The sequence below is a fragment of the Cupressus sempervirens genome, chromosome 4 (assembly GCF_028749045.1).
Source record: "Cupressus sempervirens isolate cs-2001-9-10 chromosome 4, ASM2874904v1, whole genome shotgun sequence".
Taxonomy (NCBI): Eukaryota; Viridiplantae; Streptophyta; class Pinopsida; order Cupressales; family Cupressaceae; genus Cupressus; species Cupressus sempervirens.
The window spans coordinates 588653116-588677093 of NC_143121.1; the positions used below are offsets into that span (position 1 = coordinate 588653116).

At 38.9% G+C, this 23978-nt stretch overlaps 1 protein-coding gene across 1 annotated transcript in view; it reads left to right on the forward strand.

Annotated features, from left to right (window-relative positions):
• Positions 1 to 3447: 3447 nt before the first annotated feature.
• The window catches only part of LOC149562574 (uncharacterized), a 32033-nt gene continuing 11502 nt past the window's right edge, over positions 3448 to 23978 (forward strand). The window contains exon 1 of the mRNA XM_089827998.1: positions 3448 to 3642. Within this exon, the coding sequence (XP_089684124.1) occupies positions 3448 to 3642 (195 nt within the window). The remainder of the gene's footprint in view (positions 3643 to 23978) is intronic.

Sequence of the window (23978 nt, forward strand, 5' to 3'; positions counted from 1 at the left end):
GCAAGAATGTAAACCGTGTGTGCTATCATAGCAATTGCAACTCAACACAAATGGAAGGTATATCAAATGGATGTGAAGTCCGCCTTTTTAAATGGTGTATTGAAAGAAGAAGTATATGTGGAGTAGCCACTTGGTTACGAAGTTGCAGGTGAAGAGAAAAAAGTATATAGATTGAAGAAAGCTCTTTATGGGCTCAAGAAATCTCCAAGGACATGGTACAGTAGGATTGACTCATATTTGATGAGCAATGGCTTTAGCAAAAGCAATGGTGAGCCCACTCTTTACATCAAGGCAACAGATGGTAATGTATTGATTATTGTCTTGTATGTAGATGACTTAATTTTTACAAGAAATGACAAGGCTCTAATTGGTGAGTTTAAAGAGGCCATAAAAAGTGAATTTGAAATAATAGACCTAGGTCTTTTGAAATATTTTCTAGGCACAGAAGTAAAAAAAATGCATGGTGGCATCTTTATCTCTCAAGAAAAATATGCAGGGCAGATCTTAGAGACATTTAAAATGTAGAATAGTAATCCAGCCCCCACACCAACAACAATAGGTTTGAAGTTGAGCAAGGAAGACTCTAGCAAGAGGGTGGATCCAACATTATACAAGAGTATGGTTGGAAGTTTAATGTATTTGACTGCAACTTGGCTAGACCTAATGCATGTAGTAAGTATGATTTTCAGATTTATGGAAACACCAAAGGATTCCCATTGGCAAGCAGGACAGAGGATCCTAAGGTATGTGAAAGGTACCAAGGGATTTGGAATTTTGTATACTACAAATGATGATTTCAAGTTGGTGGGATACACAGATAGTGATTGGGCTAGAAGTTTAGATGATAGGAAGAGCACTTTTAGATATATGTTTCATATGGGATCAAGTGCAATTTCATGGGCATCCAAGAGGCAACCTATTGTTTCTCAATCTATAGCAGAGGCTAAATACATAGCAGAAAATGCAACAACATGTCAAGCTATTTGGTTAAAAAGGATTTTGAATAATTTGAATGCAAGGCAAGAGGATGGAACCACAATTTATTGTGACATCTCATCAATTGCATTGTCTAAGAATCTAGTCTTCTATGGGAGAAGCAAGCATGTAGAGATTAGATATCACTTCATTAGAGAGTTGGTGGAGAATGGGGATATCAAGATGGAATTTTGCAAGTCTGAGCAGCAGTTAGCAAACATCTTCACAAAGTCATTAGGCATTGGAACTTTTGTACACCTAAAGTGGTGATCTTTTTTTGTGGGTCTCAAGACAAAGGGGGAGTGTTGGAAAAATTAAACGTTGAAGAGCCAGTAGGTTGTCCTCGAGCCCCATGCCCATCTATCATGTCTGTATGTTCCATGAATGACTGTCATTTATTTTTGGTAGGTGAGATTTTGAATTTGGATGTTGAGGGGGAAAATATGACAAAAAGGAATATTTTGAGATTGATTATTTAGAGTGTGTGTGATCAAGCAGACTAGAGAGAAGTTGCAAAGCAAAGCAAAGAAGGAAGAAGGAAAGAAGTTTGTGCCTGTAGTTGCACGTGTTTCCCCTATTCACTTTGTAAGTTTTTCATTGTTGGATTCGACCTGTTGAAGTAGTGATTGCTCCAGGAACCATTGTATGAAGCCATTAGTGTTGCAAGTTTAAAGTTTATTGAAGTTTGAAGTTTTACTAGTTTAAGGTTATTTTAGAGTTTTCTGGTTGAAGCTGAATGCTCCCAGATTTTTTAATAGTTTAAATCTCAGTTGAATAGAAAAGCAAGCAGGCATACTTGAATCTATTGTCCTTCCTCTTCTATTCATTGCATTTGAGGAATTTGTTTGAAAGGTTAAAGCGTGGCTCTCTAGTTTTAATGGTGAAAGCATTCACGTTAGAATTTTTCTAAGTTATAATTTTTTCTCAGTTGGAGCTAAGCTTACTAGACATCCATTGATGCCATGCATTTCCATTGTTGCTAAGCATTTATTTTGTGTGCCGAGCTCACTCGGCACCTTCAAGTGTTGAGTAAATTGCCACTCGGCACCTTCATGTGCTGAGCAAAACTGGCACTTGGCAATAGTTTGTGTCGAGCAAAATTTTAGATTTAGGGTTGTGAGTTTTTGAAGTTGATTTATATTCCTCATAGATTGCCACCTCCATTCTCTTGCACCTTTTCAATTATCGATCCGACATCATACACGAACCAACGGCTCCTATCTGCAAGAATAGTTATGACCAAAAGATTATAATTCATGCTACAAAGAAGGCTGCTGGTAGTTCTGAATTGTTTAATGACATTATGAGAAACAACACAATGTGGAGGTCCTATGGTGAGACAGGTAAGTATGGTGTCCTAGATAAGCTTTTAGTCCTAATGGAAAAACCTAAACATAAGAATACCTGTAAAGCAGCTAGAAAGGTTTTAAAAATGCTAATGCAGTGTGGCGCAATGCCTGGAGGACAATATGCATTTGGTAAGCACACAAAGAAAATAGTATTACACTCTGTTGTCAAATTTCCTAACAAAGCCAAGTGGGTAAAGATTGCAGCTGCTTTGATACCCAGGCATTATAATAACGAGCAAACTATGAATGAGTTTGTCAATGCCACAAGGGATAGGGGAAGGACTACTCCACATATCACATCAGAGAGAGGCAATCTGCGTATGTGTGAACTACTTGTTGATTGAGGTACCATAGTGACTGCTCAAGACCAGAAGGGTATGACAGCCCTACATTATGCACTTGAAGGAGGAATTGATGATGTCATGGATGTGGGGATAGAAATTGCAAAGGTTTTACTACATAGCTGTGATGAGTAAAGTCTCTGTGAGTTTGTCAATGCTGCAGATGGGAGTGGTATGACTGCCCTTCACATCACTTCAAAGAAAGAAAATGCGTATATTTGTAGAGTGCTCGTTGATTGCAGTGCTGCAGTGACTACTTAAGACAATAAGAGCATGACAACCCTCCACTATACACTTGATGAAGAGATTGATAAAGTTTTAGGCTTGCGAAGAGAAATCGTGCAAGCTTCGCTACACAATTGTGATGAGCAAATAATATACGAGTTTGTCGATGCCAAAGATGAGGAAGGGAAAAGTGCTCTCCACTATGCTTCAAAGAAAGGATATACAAGTGTCTGTGGACTACTTGCTGACTGCGGTGCTTTAGTGAACGCACAAGACAAAAAGGATATGATAGCCTTGCACTATGCATTTATAGGAGAAACTTCTAAAGTTAAATTTGTAGGGATGGAGATTGCACAAGCACTGCTGGGTAGTTGTGATCGGCAAAGTCAATATCAGCTTGTCAATGTCAAAGATGAGAATGAGAGAACTACTCTTCACTATGCTTCAGTGAATGTAAAAGACACAATGAATAAGACAGCCCTACACTACACATTTGAAGGAGAGATAGATAAGTTAAACATATGGGGATGGAGATTGCACAAGTTTTCCTACTAAGTATGGGTAGTTTTGTCAATGCCACAGATGAGAAAGGGAGAACTATTCTTCACTATGCTTCACAGAATGGAAATGCACCTATGTGTGAACTGCTTGTTGAACACGGTGCTTCAATGACTGTTCAAGAAAACATTGGTATGACAAGCCTGCACTGTGAACTTACTAGACAAAATGATAAAATTGCAGAGACAGAGATTGTAAAAGCTTTGCTAAATAGTTGTAATTGTCAAAATATTGTGAGAAATATATTAAAATCAAACATAAAGTCACAACCATAAACCTAAAATTTTACTCGGAACTTAAAAAATTGCTCGCCGTAGGAAGGTGCTGAGTGCCAGTTTTACTCAGCACATGAAGGTGCTGAGTGCCAGTTATGCTCAACACTTGAAGGTTTCGAGTGATAGGGAACAGGTGCCGACACAAAGGAGAGTTGCTGAGTTAACTTGGCACTCAAAGAATAAAATGGATGCTGAGTAAGGTCAGCTCCAACTAATAAAAATTATAACTTATAAAAATCTAACGTGAATGCTTTCATGATTAAAACCAGAGAGCCGAACTTTAACCTTTCAACCAAGTTTCTCAAATATAATGAATAGAAGCGAAAGAACAATAGATTCAAGTATGCCTGCTTGCTTTTCTATTTAATCTTTCATTAAACTATTACAAAATCTAGGAGCATTTAGCTTCAACCAGAAAACCCTAAAATAACCCTAAACTAATAATCCTTCAAACTTCAATAAACTTTTAAACCTGCAACTCTAATGGCTGCATACAATGGTGCCTAGAGCAATCACTGCTTCAACAAGAAAAATCCAAACAACAACAAACTTATAGACTGAATAGGGGAAAAAAGTGCAACTGCAGGCATAAACTTCTTTCCTTCTTCCTTCTCTGCTCAGCTCTGCATTTTCTCTCTGATCTGCTTAATCTTCTTGAACACTACATAATGAATGAATAAAACATTCCTCTTTTTTTTGTCACATTCCATTTTCCCCCTCTTTTTAGAATTTGAAAACCTCACCTACCCGCATTAATTTTTCTATCTATTCTAGACGTCAAGGGGGTAGGGGAGCATTTGGCTCAAGCGGCAAACGTATGCTTTGTTTAATATTCCAACACTCCCCCTTTGTCCCAAGCCAAACAAGAAAGGATCACAACTAATCCAAATCAACTACACCAAGAATCTCTCTTAAGTGTACAAAAGTTCCAATGCCTAATGGCTTGGTGAAAATATTTGCTAGCTGCTGCTCTGACTTGCAGAATTCCATCTTGATATCCCCATTCTCCACCAACTCTCTGATGAAGTGATATCTGATCCCTATGTGTTTGCTTCTCCCAGGGAAGACTAGATTCTTGGACAATGCAATTGATGAGATGTTGTCACAATAAATTATGGTTCCGACCTCTTGCCTTTCATTCAAATCTATCAAGATCCTCCTTAGCCAAATTGCTGTAAGGCCCATTTGCCGTTGCACCAAAAGCCATGACTGTTAGTGAACATGGAACACCACATAATTAACCACTTGTGGGTAGGGGAGCGCATTGCATCACCCAACAATCTCCCGCTCGACGCGCATACCAGGTGCTTACACGGGTCGGGAAGGCATCGGGGAGATTTGAACCCATGACCAAGCCAAAACCAGGCTCTGATACCAATTGTAAGGAAACTTGGCAACAAAGAATATAACCGTTTCCACATAACCCATAATAGATCTGAAATAAACATGAAATTAAAATCCACATGCAAGAGAATAGACAACATACCCACAAAATTGTGACACAAGATATACCCTGGGAAACCCTCATTGAGGGAAAAACCAAGCCTCCAAAAGCATCCATCATCATGTATTATTCAGCAAAAATACCATTGCCATACAACCATGGAAGCCTTCATGGCCATAGCCACAACCGAGCAAACTATGTGAACAAGCATGAATCCACACATCCCATGCCATGCTTCCAACCTTCACAAATGCTCCCTTGGCTAACCTGTCAAGCCTTATCCTACTCGACTCTTGCCTTTTATCTTCTCCTTGTCACTCTCTCTCTCTTACTACAACAACTACCCTTGTGGCTGCTTATATAGTAGCAAGTCCCACAAAACCACCAAGTGGTATTACATAAACCATGTGCTAAAACCATGTGCTACCTAACCCACTAACCCCACATTTAATATTGGGCATTTAATTCTTTTCCCCAATATTAAATAATTACATCAAATATTATCACAATGTTACAATACAACTCATCAAGAATATTCCATGGGAATCTTTACATGTTGCACGTCCATCTAGGTACAACATTACATAATAAAAATAAAATAATAAAATAACAATATTATGCAATGTGTGCAACACCCATTATCTCAACAATCTCCCACTTGTTGTATATATTGCATAGGGTCAATCCATAGCCACATAAATGAACAAGGGAACAATCCCTCCCAGCACATCCACCATCATGGATCAAAATACACCAAGTGCTCCATCTTGGTACCTGCAACAAAATCAAAGTATCCAGCATCTCAAACATGAATGATCTCACCTCCTATTATGTCACTCCCACTGGACATACATAGAAGCCATCCAAAGAGAAAGCCACCCAACCTGTCGCATTAGAAGATCATAAAATCCTGTACCAACTAAAAATTCCAAGCACAAAAACTTGATCCAAAGGTAATCACATGTATCCATAGTTGTCAAAATATCCATAGCTAAAATAGCACCCACAGCAAAGTGCCAAACCCATCCAACTATCCATACCTCAAAGGTATAACAAGTGAATCTTATATCACCGACATATCCAATCTGCAACCTGCAATCACAAGCCTCAAGAGCAATACCTGCCACATATATACCAAGAAGCTCCCACTGCAAAAGATAATGTCAAATCTATAACCAATCCACTCACAACATCTCAAAGAAGTGAATCCATGTAGTATCAAGGACATCCACAATACATAAACTAATATCTTGCAAGAAAAAATTCTCATAACAAGTCTCCAATAGTCTCCAAGTTCTCCACAACCAACAAAGGAAAGAGATAAAGAAATAACCATGTCATCTCTCACATGACATACATGAGCACAAACCAGTGATCACAATCTCTAACCAATCTCAAATCTAATGTAGGAAAAACTGAACATCTAGGAAGATAACCAAGACCAGAGAAACTATGCAAATCATAACCTGTATCATGTCCTTCTACACACACCTCTAGATGTAAACTGTGCAAGTATGATCTCCTCCATAAAACCCCAACAAGAAGCCTCAACAACACCCAAACCATACCATATAACTCATCATGGATGTAAGCCTCTCACAAGAAGATCAAACTCATAAACCATTCCTAAACCAAGGAATAACCATTCCTAATCCAAGGAATATGCCCAATATAAAACCATCTCCCAAACTCAACCAGCATAACAACATATGCACATGGAGATAACCAATGCTAAACCATCTCTCAAATGAACCCTTCAGAACTAACTCATGTACCATAGCTCAAGATCCATATCCATGAAAGACAAGCATAAATATAATGCAACTGAGAGAAAAAAATGGGCTATACCTCTCAAGTAGCAAACCGCCGAGTAGACCAAGAGTGGGGAATGAGAATGCTCATCAAGATACCCAAGTCTCCAACCAAGACTCATCTAAGAACAATCTCCTCTCAAGTCCATATCAGGTGACTGCCCCTCGGACTTCCTGCTGAAACCATCAACCGTCTCAACAAATACTTCTCTAATCCAAGAGAAATCAGCGTCACCACCGTCTCTAAGTATCCATGAGCACCTGTAACCAATCAATCCATGCCAACTCCAAATGCAACATAGCAATATCATGAAGTATCCAGCTTATGATCAGTGTACTCAATACCAAGAAACTAAACCAAGATCAATGTCAAAAGTTTCAACCATGGCCTCAGGAACATAAACATGACAACATGATCTTACCATCTCAACTAAAGAGATAACATGCTCCATATGAACACACCATAACATGTCACAATTCTAAACGCGTATCAAGAGTATACCATGACATAATAATGAAACCATCCTCACACCAAGGATAACATGCCAAATAAAAACATAAACCACACCTTTGCCAAGAACCCTGTGAGTCCTCAAGATGCAACCATCTCCACACATCATGAAAAAAACCATCTCCACATACCAGGAAGAAACATCTCCACATACCATGAAGATAACCAAGAACTCCATGAGTCCTCAAGATCTAACCATCTTCATACACCATGAAGATAACAAGTTGACCATGCAAATGTCAAAGACGCTTCTGCAGCAACAGGATCTAAGACAAACCTCCAACATTTGCAAACACTCAATAAATATATCAATGCCAACAAATCCCACTCAACCGTGGTACCAAGTCACCGATGGCATCATAAAATCCATCTCCTACTTGAAGATTCAAACCAAACCAGGAACTAATCCTGCACTGTCACCCCATCACTGTCACAAGCTCCCACTAAACCGTGTATCCAAGCTATCCATGACATCATGATGAAAACCCATCCTCTAACCATGAGAATCAACCAAGGCATCAAACCATCAAAGAACTCAAAGTGCACATCATGAGCTCCTCAAAAGAAACTAAATAACTATGATCCTCAACCAAGAAGATATACCACCATAACTAAATCAAAAAAAAAATCCAAGCTAATGAACATCAAGGATGTACCTGTATAACCAATCATGTCATGCCAAAATCCATGACACCATGATCACATCCATGAACCGAGCATCTGGCTCTCAATATGTCCAACCTGTCAGCATAGTCAACCATAATCCTCCACCATGACTGTACCTGGTAACAACATCTCATCCCTTCAACATGAAGATAAAATCATGTGACTTAGGGCATAGACAACCCAAATCCAAGCCACCAATCTGAATATGCATCAATAATAAAATATCAATGGGCAAAGACAACCCATAACCAAGCTATTAATGCAACCTATAAGTATAGACCGCTTACAACACTGCACAACTTGTAGACCCAACAAGTCATCATGCATATCCAAACCAAACACTAATAACCATATCATCATGAGACCAATCTGAAATATGAACTGAGTATACAATGACATCAAATCTTAAATCTCGAATGCCATAAACTCACAATGTTACCATAGTCAAAATATATCTATAAACTGTTCAGATCAATATATCACTAAATAAATCATGCCAAACCTGCACCAAATCTGAACCAATGTGTAGAGCTCTCCAAGAGCTTTCCGTTGACTACTCGAAGTCCAAAATCCAACTCCGTATGCCCAAGTTATGCCCTAATCTATGCTCAAAATAAATAACATTTGACTTTAGGGCTCTTAAAATCTGACAAAATATCAAAATCATAGAACCAAACCTACACCATATTGTAGTGCTCCGAATTATCTTTCCAATGCCTATAAGAACTCTGAAATCCGATATTCTGAGAGAAAGTTATGGCCATTTTACTAAGATAGTCTTTTTACCATTTTCAGTATGATTTTTCATTTTTTATTTTTTTTCAGTGACGAAAATTCCGACGAGATTAAATTTGATGGCCATCATGGGCTGAAACCAAAAAACTCTTTCATTTTCTCTTAACATGGCCAAACTAGGGCATATTATATATCAAAATTTATAGAAATGTCGACTCGGATCCAATGGTGAGGTCTGTTTTTACCCAGGAGGTCATTTCTACAAGCTACCCCCCAAAACCCTCATTTAAATGAAACATCCGAAAAAATCTTTTTGTCCAACAATTTCACATGCCCAAATATTTTAACATCCCATCATAACAGCAAACCCAAAAGCTTCAAATCTGCAATAATTATTCATATATCTTGCCCTTTCTTTTATCTTCTCATGCATTCCCATGGATTCAATCTAGGGTTACAATAATAAAACCATAGCTCTGATACCACTTGTAAGGCCCATTCGCCGTTGCACCAAAAGCCATGACTGTTAGTTAACATGGAACACCACATAATTAGCCACCTATGGGCAGGGGAGCGCGTCGCATCACCCAACAATTGCTTAACATGTTGCTACATTTGCTGCTATGTATTCAGCCTCTGTTGTAGATTGAGCAACAATAGGTTGCTTCTTGGATGCCCATGAAATTGCACCTGATCCCATATGAAACATGTATCTGGAAGTGCTCTTCCTATCATCTATACGTCTAGTCCAATCTCTATCAGTGTAACCAACCAACTTGAATTCATTATTTGTAGTATACAAAATCCCAAATCCCTTAGTACCTTTCACATACCCGAGGATCATTTTTCCCGCTTGCCAATGGGAATCCTTCGATGTTTCCATAAATTTGGAAATCAAACTTACTGCATGCAGTTGGTCTAGCTGAGTTGCAGTCAAATACATTAGACTTCCAACCATAGTCTTGTATAATGTTGGATCTACTCTCTTGCTAGAGTCTTCCTTGCTCAACTTCAGACCTACTACTGTTGGTGTGGGGGCTACCTTACTGTTCTACATTTTAAATCTCTCCAAAATCTTCCCTACATATTTTTCTTGAGAGATGAAAATGCCATTATGCATTTGTTTTACTTCTATGCCTAGAAAGCATTTCAAGAGACCTAGGTCTGTCATTTAAAATTCACTTTTCATGGCCTCTTTGACCTCACCAATTTGAGCCTTATCATTACCAGTAAAAATTAAATCATCTACATACAAGACAACAATCAATACATTACCATATGTTGCCTTGATGTAAAGAGTGGGCTCACCATTGCTTTTGCTAAAGCCATTGCTCATTAAATATGATTCAATCCTACTGTACCATGCCTATGGAGCTTGCTTGAGCCCATAAAGAGCTCTCTTCAATCTATATATTTTGTTCTCTTCACCTGTAACTTCATAATTAGGTGGCTGCTCCACATATACTTCTTCTTTCAATACACCATTTAGGAAGGAAGATTTCACATTCATTTGAAATACCTTTCACTTGTGTTGAGTTGCAATTGCTATGATAGCACACATAGTTTCCATTCTTGCAACTAGGGCATATGTTTCATCATAATCTCTTCCATACTATTGTTCGTAGCCCTTGACTACCAGCCTTGCCTCATGCCTATCAATCTTGCCTTCAGCATTGCATTTGGTATTATAGACCCATTTCACTCCAATCACTTCCTTCTTTGGAGGAAATTCAGTTATCTTCCATGTCTCATTTCTTTCTATAGCATCTATTTCCTCATCCATGGCCTTACGCCATTTCTTCTCCTTAATAGATTGCTCAAAATATACTGGCTCACTATGAGGAAATAATGGAAAATTAACACTTTCATCATAATCTTCATACCTTTCATCTTGGTATAACTCCCTAAGACTCTTAGTCTTTCTTGGTAATAGGGAGGAGAGTGTGGGATCAGAATCTTCACTGCTGCTGCATTGCCGACTAGCTCGATCTTCACTCGTACTCAGCACTGACACTCGGTCATGCTTAGAGGAGCTTAGTACTATCTGAACTTGCTTTCCTTTTCTATTATTTGCTCCTTCTTCTTGTTGTTCATCAGTGTCTTCTTCACTCATAATTGTCACTTTACTTGAAGTGCTTGGTGACTCATTAGTTGGACCATAACAAGACTGATTTTCAAGAAATTTCACATCTCTTGAAAGAGTCATCTTGTTGTTGAATGGGTCATACAATCTGTATGCCTTTCATTCTAAGATGTACCCTATGAAGATGCACTTCACACCTTTGTCATCCAAGTTCTTCCTTTGCTCTTTAGGCACATGTGCATATGCAACACATCCAAACACCCTTAGGTGTTTAAGTGTCCATCTTCCTCGTGACCATGCTTCCATTGAAAATTTTTCACGGGCTGCCTTTGTAGGACACCTATTAATTAGGTAAATTGTTGCTGCCATAGCCTCTCCCCAAAATTTAGTTGGGAGACTTTTCTCTTTCATCATGCTCCTTACCATTTCAACAATGGTCCTGTTCTTTCTTTCAGCCACTCCATTTTGCTATGGTGTGTAGCTAGCTGTGAGCTCTTTCTTTATGCCATGTTTCTTGCAAAAATTTACAAAAGAATTGAAGGTATACTCCCCTCCTCTATCTGATCTTAGGACCTTGATATAATGTCCATATTCTCTTTCAACCTGGGCTTTAAATTCTACAAATTTATGAAATGCTTCAGATTTATTCTTTAAGAAATACACACATGTCGTACAACTAAAATCATCAATGAATGTCATGAAATAAGTACTCCCCCCAATGGAAGTAACTTGCATAGGACCGACTAGGTCGGTATGCACTAACTCTAATGGATATCTAGCCCTCCTAGAATTTTCAAAATTAAAAGGAAGCCTATGTTGCTTACCCAAAATACAAGCCTCACACTTTTCACAAGAATTTCCTACACGCGGAAAACCATCTACCATTCTTTTATTTGACAATAAATTTAAACCAGCATAACCAAGATGACCATACCTGAGATGCCATAACTGTGAAGGGTCTTCAATCACATTCCTTAGAGCTGATTGTGTGTGAGGTGCAACACAAACTTGAGATGAGAAACTTGTCTCTATCCTCAAGGGAAACATTCTATTCTTTGTCATTTTAACTGCTGCAAGTAAGTTCTTGCTCCCATCCTTTTCATGAATGACACACTTGTCATTTTCCATCAGCACTTTGTATCCATTTTGAATGAGCTGACCAATTCTCATCAAATTATGCTTCATACCAAGGGGGAAATACACATTTTGTATTTCTTTCTTCTCACCTTTCTTGGTGTGGACCATAATAGATCCTTTGCCCACAACTGGTAGCGTTCCATTGTTACCCATCTTAATTTTTGATTTGAAACTCTTGTCAATGAATGAAAACAAGGTTTCATTACCACTCATGTGGTTGCTACATCCATTTTCAAGGTACAAAACTTTAGGGCTTCCTTCTTCACCAACATTACACATGATGAAGGCAGTGGCATTGTTTCCACTTCCTATATTCACATCAGCCAAATTTGCTTGTCCTGACTGATCATTTTGCTTCTTCTAGCATTCATTTGCATAATGCCCATATTTATGACAGTAGTAGTATTCTACATTACTCTTATTTGAGTTTTAGTTTTTCTTACCTCCTCTTGAGGTATTTTGTGAGCTACTTGCTCCATCTTCTCTTTCTAAGCTTTCTGCTGTAGCATTCCTTTGTCCTCCATTACCTCGGCCTCTACCTCTGGAGTTTTTTCCTGAGCCATTTTTTCCTCTCCCCTTTCTTCTTCGATTTGACTAATCCTTGAATGCTTGCTCTTGAGAAGAAGAAGATGTGTATCTATTGATCCTATGCTCATGGATTTGAAGTGTACCCATCAACTCATCCATTGCCAAAATAGTGAGGTCTTTTGCCTCTTCTATGGTCATGACCAAATTTTCATATTTATGAGGTTAACTCCTCAATATCTTTTACACTATCCTCTACTCTTGATAGTCTTCTCCATTTGACTTCAACTGGTTAATCACAACGGAGGTCCTTGAACTGAAGTCAACAACTGATTCATTTTCTTTCATCTGAAGGTTCTCAAACTCCCTCCTTATATTTTGTAGCTTTACTGTACGAACTTTATCCGTCCCCTTGAATTTTGTCTCAAGGATATCCTATGCTTCCTTTACATAATTTTCTACTGCAATCTTTGGGAATACTGTCTCTGTCATTGCTGCTTCAATCAAACTTAATGCTTTTTGATCTTTCCTCCTTGATTCTTTCAAATGAGTCTTCTGTGCATTTGTGAGAGTAGCATACTGAGTTGGGTCAGTCACATCATTGAATCCATTAACTAAGAACTCTCACAAATCATTTGCAACCATAATAGTTTTCATCTTCTTTGCCCATGTATCATAATTTTTCCCATTGAAGGGTGGTGGTTGCTGCCATATCTTTCCTGGATCTCCTACCATGTCAAATATCCCAAGAAAAAAAATGTCCTAACTCACTATGGATGTGGGGCCTCAAAGCTCTGATACCATGGAGCATATGCACCGAGTTGTGGTGCCAAAAAGATGACAAGTTTTTTTTTTTTTTTTTTCTAATTTTCAATGGCTTGGGTCACCCAAGACATAGTGTGTACACTATAGCGTGTACGCACTATTCTGATGTCCAAAAAGTTATATGATGGGCTGCAAACTCGTGGCCCATCATTTTCATTTTTTTTTTAGCTCTCCAACAATGCGTATGCGGGTTTGACAGCAAAAATTCACCACCATTTGCCAAAATGCCTCCTCACCGATGAAATCCAAGACAACGAGCACACCCATGACGACAAAGTAAGTGATATAAACTTAACTTTGCATTTTTTAATATGTTTTCCATTTTTTTTTATTGGTTTTTGATATTCTTTTGTAAGGTTTTTACAAATTTCATTTAGATTTGTTTATTTAGTTGGATTTCAATTGATTTTTTATCAGGAAATGTCCATAATCAATCGAAAAATCCACAAAACCCTCAAGAACCTCAAAATCAAAACCCTCCTCAAGAAGAACAACAAATTCCACAACCGGAACCAATTGCAAGACCCCCGCCAGGCACATAAGAAAATATAAGAAATGAAATACAGAGAGGCAAAATTGAATAAGAAAGACTCATTGCTCGGTTGAAAGAATCCAGAAAAACCAATCCAATGAGGGCTTAATTGGCATCATCCCTCAAATCCATTAACACTCAGATAGCCTCAGTTACTGGTCAATTAGATATTTGGCAGGCTAAGAGGGATGAACAAAAAAGATTTTATGCAAATAAATTGTCATATGAAGATGTTAAAAAAAAAGAAATATCAAAAGGTAGTATATGTGCATTATTTAAAAAACCCAGTGAGCCAAATACTGTTAGAGAGGGTACTAAACGATTCTCCATCCATTGGTGCATACACGATGCTATTAGAAATATTTTTTGGGATAGATGGTGGATGGTTTTTGATGCGCCTCCTTGCAACAATCATGAGGTCCGCATGTATTTTTTGAAGAAATTATATTGTGAGTTTGTCCTTGGGGAGATCCCCAATTATTTTGATATGTTAGACTCCCAGGGTAGAGGTGGGGGGTCATCATTTGAGATGCCAGGAGCACGTCGTGACCCTAATGTAGTTAGGGCACTTGTGGTCCATCCACAGCGCGAGCATGTGATTATTCCTTCAATTGTGAAGGAACATGTAGAGGCCAGCACTCTAGGGACCATTAATGCTTTGATACAGACCCTCATCCATTCCATGAGCCCATTAGTTGAGGGGGAGCCTTCTATGCGTTGTGGTCACATGTGCACTCCATGCGGATCCCTATGCACATTTGGCACTCATGCCAGAGATGCTGCGGATGATGGGCTTGTCATCAATGAGTTCCTGAACGAGACATTTGGCATTAACACAAAGGTAAATTACTAATTTGATCAGATTTCATATGTATAGTGAATGATTAATTAATTAGCATTTATTAACATTGTTCAAAATTTAGGGTCAAAGTGTTGCTGGGCCTAGCAGCGATCCTCCAGGCCCATTTTTTGTCCCTTCGACAAGTCCTGAGGTATGTATCAATTTAATCATTTTAATTAATACATATATTTATTACGTAATCATATTAAGGATTGACAAAAAAAATTCTGCATGTGCATCAGTTCTCCACAGGACCCTCAACCTTTAACACAGACACAGAGTAGAGACATCATACGAGCTTCACACAGGTACAATTGTTTCATGTTAATTTAATTCATTTGATTATATTTATTCCATGTTTCATGTTAGATATAACATGTATTGTATGACATGTAGCTCATGATGTCAGACACACCTCCTCATCTACGACAGTCTGTTGATAGTGGAGTGGCAGCAGCTGTGGCTAGCTCACAGTCACTGACGGAGGTATGAAATTTTTTTCTTCATTTTAGTTGTTGTTTATAATAGTTAATCTCAAAATTTCTAATGTTATTTATAAGTGATTATATTTATTGAATTGTTGTAGGGTCTTGTCACGCCTGATCATCCACGAGCATTTGAGGTGGACTTATGGAGTGACTATTTGTTGGTAGTAAGAAAATAATTGATTTTGTGTGTACATATATTTGATTTCAACGTATAATAAATATTGATTCATATCTACTTTCTTTGTATTAGTTGGACCTGGAGAAGAGCCTCAACAAGAGGTCAAGTGAGCATGTCAGGAGGGCCCCGTCATCTCCACTGTCTCCCTCCACACGACAGTAGAGGACATCAAGAGACTTGTTTCCTTCCCCATGTATATATATAGGTATTAGAGAGACATATTCAACATACATTTGATGTACATATGACATTCTATATTTGATGTATGACATTTATTTGATGCATGACATTATTGGTTAATATATGATATTTTTGTTCATATACGACATTATTGGTTATCATAATATATTATGTGTTTGTTAATGTATATGACATTATTGGTTATCATTTTATATTATATGTTTGTTCATGTATGACGTTAAATTAGATATGTTTGTGTATGACATTAAATTAGATATGTGCATGTATGAAATTAAATTCAATTGCTAGAGAGTTTCCATTATGTCTACCAACTAGTAGATGTTATTTTTTGCTTTATTAGTATTTCTAAAAAACTATAAAGAAGCTATTTCTGGTGAATAGTTGTAAACAATTGTGATCATCGACTTCATGTACTCATGGCTTTGGCTGCGAACACTCGTAACTTGGGCTATAAGCATCCATGGCTTTGGCTATGTGCACTAGTGGCTTTGGCTTCGAGCATTTATGGCCTTGGCTATAGATTGTCTTTCTTGCTGCATGTCAAAGTTACCTTCAAGAATATCATTAGTCTAAGATTATTACAATTAAAATACAATGACATAATAACTTGGAAATAATAGTCTTTAACCCATTACTTTATTTGTTAAAACATCATGTAGTATCTACTATAGTGCTTCTACTCAAATATGTTTTCAAAAATACTTAGTATGGCAAAGAAATGTCTATGGAAAGCTTGTCAAATAGGATATTGAAGAACTTAATGTGGATAGTCATTAGTACCCATCAATAAGAACACATACATCTTTCTCAAGCAAGCCATATGACATTAGCTTAATTTATAAATTTCCTTTACAAATAACTAGAAGATGCTATGAATCTTAATACAGAGTTAATCATGAACACATTATTCCATCCAAGAAGCATATATCACCCTAAGCCAATTAACCGACAGGATCAAAATTAATTCAATTTCAAAAAAATTTTGAGTATAACAAGCATCTTAGGGATTCTTACAAGAATTAACATGATGTTCACAAGAGCATTACAAGTTCTCATAATGCTATTTCACATATTGTAATCATATTCAATTTTGAATGGCCATTTGTGTTACAAGCATAAATTTTCTTTAAGGTCTTTTAATTCTAGACATGAATTTTATTCTGAAGCTTTTCTATGACAACCCACTCAATGCATATATTATTGTTTCACATTATGCTGATTTGACTTTCATTGGTTGATTTGGGTCTAGACATGACATTATTCACTACCTTTTTTATATATTATTTTTTTGTAGTGAGTTTCTAGCCTGAATGAATGTATTAATCATCGAAGTTGTGAACCTTGGTGGAGATCCTTACAAATATATTTTCAAATTGGACCTCAAATAGTTTTCTCAGTCACCCCCTGTACACAGATACTGAAATTGTAGTTAATTACAAAATTAATATTGAATTAACACAAGTTTAATTGAGAAGTATTATGTACCTCAATAGGTAGATTATTATTGACCGGGAAGCTTTATCTTAGAGTAATTGGTTTCCTAAGTCTTTAGTGCAATGACACTCTTATGGAATGTGAAATTAGATATGCTAGCTAAGGAACGTTCTTTAAAAGATAGAGGAAACTCAAGAATCACATGTTTCCAATCAATATAAATGTTTAAATCGCTTCTCTAATTTTTTCTATTTATGATCTTCTTAAAACTTAACTTTCTAAATGCATTGATGGGGAAATAAAGATCTTCTAGGAACTAAAGGCTAATCATGTTTAATACTTACAATTCTTTGTTTTTATCTAATAATTTAAAAAAGATTGTACAAGTGTTTTCGAAGAGCAACACTTGTCACTAACATCATAAGAAGGAATATCCAAGGAGAATTACCATTGATCCCCCACCACCAAATTCAAGAGAAAACAAAAATCCACTACTAAAGAAATAGTAATAATGATCATCCCTAGTCTCTCCCTTATCACAAAATGATTACCATTAAAATTTGCATTTCCAACTGTGTCATGTGCGTTGAAGCGATAGTAACATTTTCACTCTCTTACCTAATGTCTCCCATTTTTGAAACTCCTGGGGAAGGGTAAGGCCATCCTCTCAGTACTTCAAAATACAACGAGTTCCATTTTTCCCATATTGATAATCGTTGACTTAAAGTATAGTCAAAGTATTGATAGCCCATAGGAACTCAACCTTTGAACATCCCATCTGTAAATGACCTCATAAAGAAAGTTCAACAAACTTGCATGAAATAGTGAAACAAAAGTTGCATACTTGTGAAGATGATCAAACTGCAGGTGATCAATATGTCTCAAATCTATATTCAGCTCCTTTACTATGCATATAAATGGTTTGTTATATAAAAGACTTATATCCACCAGATAAATAATCATTTTCTTACTATGCTATCCTTATCCTTGGCTGATCTTTGGTCTCTGCAACATGGTCCTATAGAACCTGAAATCTCATCCATATCTCGCACAAGCTCCGAGATATGCCCCATCAAAGATTGTAGCCCTGTGGGATTTAGTGACCCTTAGGGACATTCCAGTTCAGCATGCCTGAGAATGTACGAGCACTGAAGGGGACAAGATGAGGTTGGGGATAGGGTTTACCCGGCCACCCAAAGCTAATGGAGTAGAAAATTTGATCCCACGATGAAAGATGAGAGAGATTTGGCTGTTGGCAACTTTGTACTGACCAACACTACAAGTTTCAGCATCACCCGAGATGGCATTGTAGAATGAAAATAGAATGTGATCTCCAAAAAGAGAGAGAGGTTATTGTAGGTCTCTGCAACACATTCTTGTAGGAACTAGAATCTCATCCATATCTCGCACAAACTCTGAGATATGCCCCATCAAAGATTGCATCCCTGTGGCATTTAGTGACCCTTAGGGACATTTCGGTTGAGTGTGCCTGAGAACGTTCAAGCACTGAAGGGGACAAGACAAGGTTGGGGATAGGGTTTACCTAGCCACCCAAAGCTAATGGAGTAGACAGTTTGATCCCACAATGAAAGATGAGAGAGATTTGGTAGTTGGCAACTTTGTACTGGCCAACACTGCAAGTTTCAGCATTACCCGAGATGGCATTGTAGAATGAAAATGGAATGCGATCTCCAAAAAGTGAGAGAGGTTATTGTAGGTCTCTACAACATGGTCCTATAAGAACTAGAATCTCATCCATATCTTGCACGAGCTATGAGATATGCCCTATCAAAGATTGCAGCCCTGTGGCATTTAGTGATCCTTAGGGACATTCCGGTTCAGCGTGCTTGAGAATGTTTGAGCACTGAAGGGGACAAGAAGAGGTTGGGGATAGGGTTTACCCAACCACCCAGAGCTAATGGAGCAGACAGTTTGATCCCACAACGAAAGATGAGAGAGATTTGGCAGTTGGCAACTTTGTACTGGCCAACACTGCAAGTTTCAACATCACCCGAGATGGCATTGTAGAATGAAAGTGGAATGTGATCTCAAAAAAGTGAGAGAGGTTATTATAGGTCTCTGCAACACGGTCCTGTAGGAATTGGAATCTCATCCATATCTCATATGAGCTCTAAGATATGCCCCATCAAAGATTGTAGCCCTATGAGATTTAGTGACCCTTAGGGACATTCGGGTTCAGCGTGCCTAAGAATGCTTGAGCACTGAAGGGGACAAGACGAGGTTGGGGATAGGGTTTACCTAGCCACTCGAAGCTAATGGAGCAGATAGTTTGATCCCACGATGAAAGCTGAGAGAGATTTGGTAGTTGGCAACTTTGTACTGCCCAAGACTGCAAGTTTCAACATCACCGAAGATGGTGTTGTAGAATGAAAATAAAATGCGATGTCCAAAAATTGAGAAAATTTATTGTAGGTCTCTGCAACACGATCTTGTAGGAACTGGAATCTCATCCATATCTCTCACGAGCTTCGAGATATGCCCCGTCAAAGATTGTAGCCCTGTGGGATTTAGTGACCCTTAGGGACATTCCAATTTAGCATGCCTGAGAATGTTCGAGCACTGAAGGGGACAAGAAAAGGTTGGGGATAGGGTTTACCCAGCCACCCAGAGCTAATGGAGTAGATAGTTTGATCCCACAACGAAAGATGAAAGAGATTTTACAGTTGGCAACTTTGTACTAGACAACACTGCAAGTTTCAACATCACCCGAGATGGCATTGTAGAATGAAAATAGAACGTGATATCCAAAAAATGAGAGAGGTTATTGTAGGTCTCTGCAACATGGTCCTGTAGGAACTAGAATCTCATCCATATCTCACACAAGCTTCGAGATATGCCCTGTCAAAGGTTGCAGCCCTATGGGATTTAGTGACCCTTAGGGACATTTCGGTTCAGCGTGCTTGAGAATCTTCGAGCACTAAAGTGGACTAGATGAAGTTTGGGATAGGGTTTACCCAGCCACTTAGAGCTAATGGAGTAGATAGTTTGATCCCACGATGAAAGATGAGAGAGATTTGGCAGTTGGCAGCTTTGTACTGGCCAACACTGCAAGTTTCAACATCACCCGAGATGGCATTGTACAATAAAAATGGAATGCGATCTCCAAAAAGTGAGAGAGGTTATTGTAGGGCTCTACAACATAGTCCTGTAGGAACTAGAATCTCATCCATATCTCGCACGAGCTCCGAGATATGTCTCTTAAAAGATTGCAGCCCTGTGGGATTTAGTGACCCTTCGGGACATTCCAGTTCAGCGTGCCTGAGAATGTTTGAGCACTGAAGGGGACAAGACAAGGCTGGGGTTAGGGTTTAATCGGCCACTCAGAGCTAATGGAGCAGAAAGTTTGATCCCATGATGAAAGATGAGAGAGATTTGGCAGCTGGCAACTTTGTACTGGCCAACACTGCAAGTTTCAACATCACCCGAGATGGCATTGTAGAATGAAAATGGAATGCGATCTCCAAAAAGTGAGAAATGTTATTGTAGGTCTCTGCAACACGATCTTGTAGGAACTAGAATCTCATCCATATGTCACACGAGCCCCGAGATATGCCCCGTCAAAGATTGCAGCCCTATGGGATTTAGTGACCCTTAGGGACATTCCGGTTCAGCGTGCCTGAGAACGTTCGAGCACTAAAGGGGAAAAGATGAGGTTGGGGATAGGGTTTACCTTGCCACTCGGAGCTAATGGAGTAGACAGTTTGATCCCATGATGAAAGATGAGAGAGATTTGGCAATTGGCAACTTTGTATTGGCCAACACTACAAGTTTCAACATCACCCAAGATGGCGTTGTAGAATAAAAATGGAATGCGATCTCCAAAAAGTGAGAGAGGTTATTGTAGGTCTCTACAACATGGTCTTGTAGGAACTAGAATCTCATCCATATCTTGCACGAGCTCTGAGATATGCCCCATCAAAGATTGCAGCCCTGTGGGATTTAGTGACCCTTAGGGACATTCTAGTTCAGCGTGCCTGAGAACGTTCGAGCACTGAAGGGGAGAAGACGAGGTTTGGGATAGGGTTCACTCAGCCACTTAGAGCTAATGGAGTAGATAGTTTGATCCCACGATGAAAGATGAGAGAGATTTGGCAGTTGGTAACTTTGTACTAGCCAACACTGCAAGTTTAAACATCACCTGAGATGGCATTGTAAAATGAAAACAGAATGCAATCTCCAAAAAGGGAGAGAGGTTATTGTAGGTCTCTGTAATATGATCCTGTATGAACTAGAATCTCATCCATATCTCACACGAGCTTCGAGATATGCCCCATCAAAGATTGCAGCCCTATGGGATTTAGTGACCCTTAGGGACATTCGAATTCAGCGTGCCTGAGAATGTTCGAGCACTAAAGGGGACAAGACAAGGTTTGGCATAGGGTTTACCTAGCCACTTGGAGCTAATGGAGTAGACAGTTTGATCCCATGAAGAAAGATGAGAGAGATTTGGTAGTTGGCAACTTTGTACTGGCCAACACTACAAGTTTCAACATCACCTGAGATGGCGTTGTAGAATGAAAATGAAATGCAATCTCCAAAAAGTGAGAGAGGTTATTGTAGGTCTCTGCAACACAGTCCTGTATGAACTAGAACCTCATCCATATCTTGCATGAGCTCTAAGATATGCCACTTCAAAGATTGCAGCCCTTTGGGATTCAGTGACCCTTAGGGACATTCCAATTCAGCGTGCCTGAGAATGTTTGAGCACTGAAGGGGACAATATGAGGTTGGGGATAGGGTTTACCTGACCACTCAGAGCTAATAGAGCAGACAGTTTGATCCCACGACGAAAGATGAGAGAGATTTGGCAGTTGGCAACTTTGTATTGGCCAACACTGCAAGTTTCAACATCACCCGAGATGGCATTGTATAATGAAAATGGAATGCGATCTCCAAAAAGAGAGAAAGGTTATTGTAGTTTTCTACAAGACAGTCTTGTAGGAACTAGAATCTCATCCATATCTCGCATGAGCTCCGAGATATGCCCCGTCAAAGATTGCAGCCCTATGGGATTTAGTGACCCTTAGGGACATTCCGATTCAGTGTGCCTGAGAACATTCGAGCACTGAAGGGGACAAGATGAGGTTTGGGATAGGGTTTACTCGGCTACTCAAAGCTAATGGAGAAGATAGTTCGATCCCATGATGAAAGATGAGAGAGATTTGGCAGTTGGAAACTTTTTACTGGCCAACATTGCAAGTTTCAACATCACCCGAGATGGCGTTATAGAATGAAAATGGAATGCGATCTCCAAAAAATGAGAGAGGTTATTGTAGATCTCTGCAACATCCATATCTCACACGAGCTCCGAGATATGCCCCATCAAAGATTCCAGCCCTATGGGATTTAGTGACCCTTAGGGACATTCCAGTTCAGCGTGCCTGAGAATGTTTGAGCACTGAAGGGAACAAGACGAGGTTGGGGATAGGGTTTACTCAGCCACTCGAAGCTAATGGAGTAGACAGTTTGATCCCATGACGAAAGATGAGAGAGATTTGGTAGTTGGCAACTTTGTACTGGCCAACACTGTAAGTTTCAACATCACCCGAGATGGCGTTGTAGAATGAAAATAGAATGCGATCTCCAAAAAGTGAGAGAGGTTATTTTAGGTCTCTGCAACACGGTCCTGTAGGAACTAGAATCTCATCCATATCTCACACGAGCTTCGAGATATGCCCTGTCAAAGATTGCAGCCCTGTGGGATTTAGTGACCCTTAGGGACATTCTGGTTTAGCGTGCCTGAGAAATTTTGAGCAATAAAGGGGACATGAAAAGGTTTGGGATAGGATTTACCAAGCCACCCAAAGCTAATGGAGCAGACAGTTTGATCCAATGATGAAAGATGAGAGAGATTTGGCAGTTGGCAACTTTGTACTGGCCAACACTGCAAGTTTCAACATCACCCGAGATGGCATTGTAGAATGAAAATAGAATGCGATCTCCAAAAAGAGAGAGAGGTTATTTTAGGTCTCTGCAACATGGTCCTGTAGGAACTGGTATCTCATCCATATCTCGCACAAGCTCCGAGATATGCCCCGTCAAAGATTGCAGCCCTGTGGGATTTAGTGACCCTTAGGGACATTCTAGTTCAGCGTGCCTGAGAATGTTTCAGCACTTAAGGGGACAAGATGAGGTTGGGGATAGGGTTTACCCAGCCACCCAGAGCTAATGGAGTAGACAGTTTGATCCCACGATGAAAGATGAGAGAGATTTGGCAGTTGGCACCTTTGTACTCGCCAAAACTGCAAGTTTCAACATCACCCGAGATGGCGTTGTAGAATTAAAATGGAATGCGATCTCCAAAAAGAGAGAGAGGTTATTGTAGGTCTCTAAAACATGGTCCTATAGGAACTAGAACCTCATCCATATCTTACACGAGCTCTGAGATATGCCCCGTCAAAGATATTTGAATTCATAGTTTTTAATGAGAATATAGTTGAGGCTTGCTTTACTTTTCTATGTTAAGTTTGGCTTTCAATTTTGGTTTCCCTACTTATCTATGTGAAAGTTCCACTTTCATAAGTAACATGGATACAATAATACAAAATTAAGTATAGGTCCATGGTTCTAGAAGCTTCACATAGCTTCTCTTCAACTATGGATCTTGTAAGCATTGTACCATGACTATTGGTGTTGTGAGAATATACAAAGCATATATATTGTTTGACCAAATGTCTTCAATGGACATGAACTATATGGAAGAAGAGAAGACATGTTGCAAAGTCTTTGAAAATTTTCTTGAAGAAATGTAAGGAGCCATGGGTGATTCATCCAAATTATTTGGTAAAATAAGAGGAGGAATGAATCAACCTTGATGATAGAG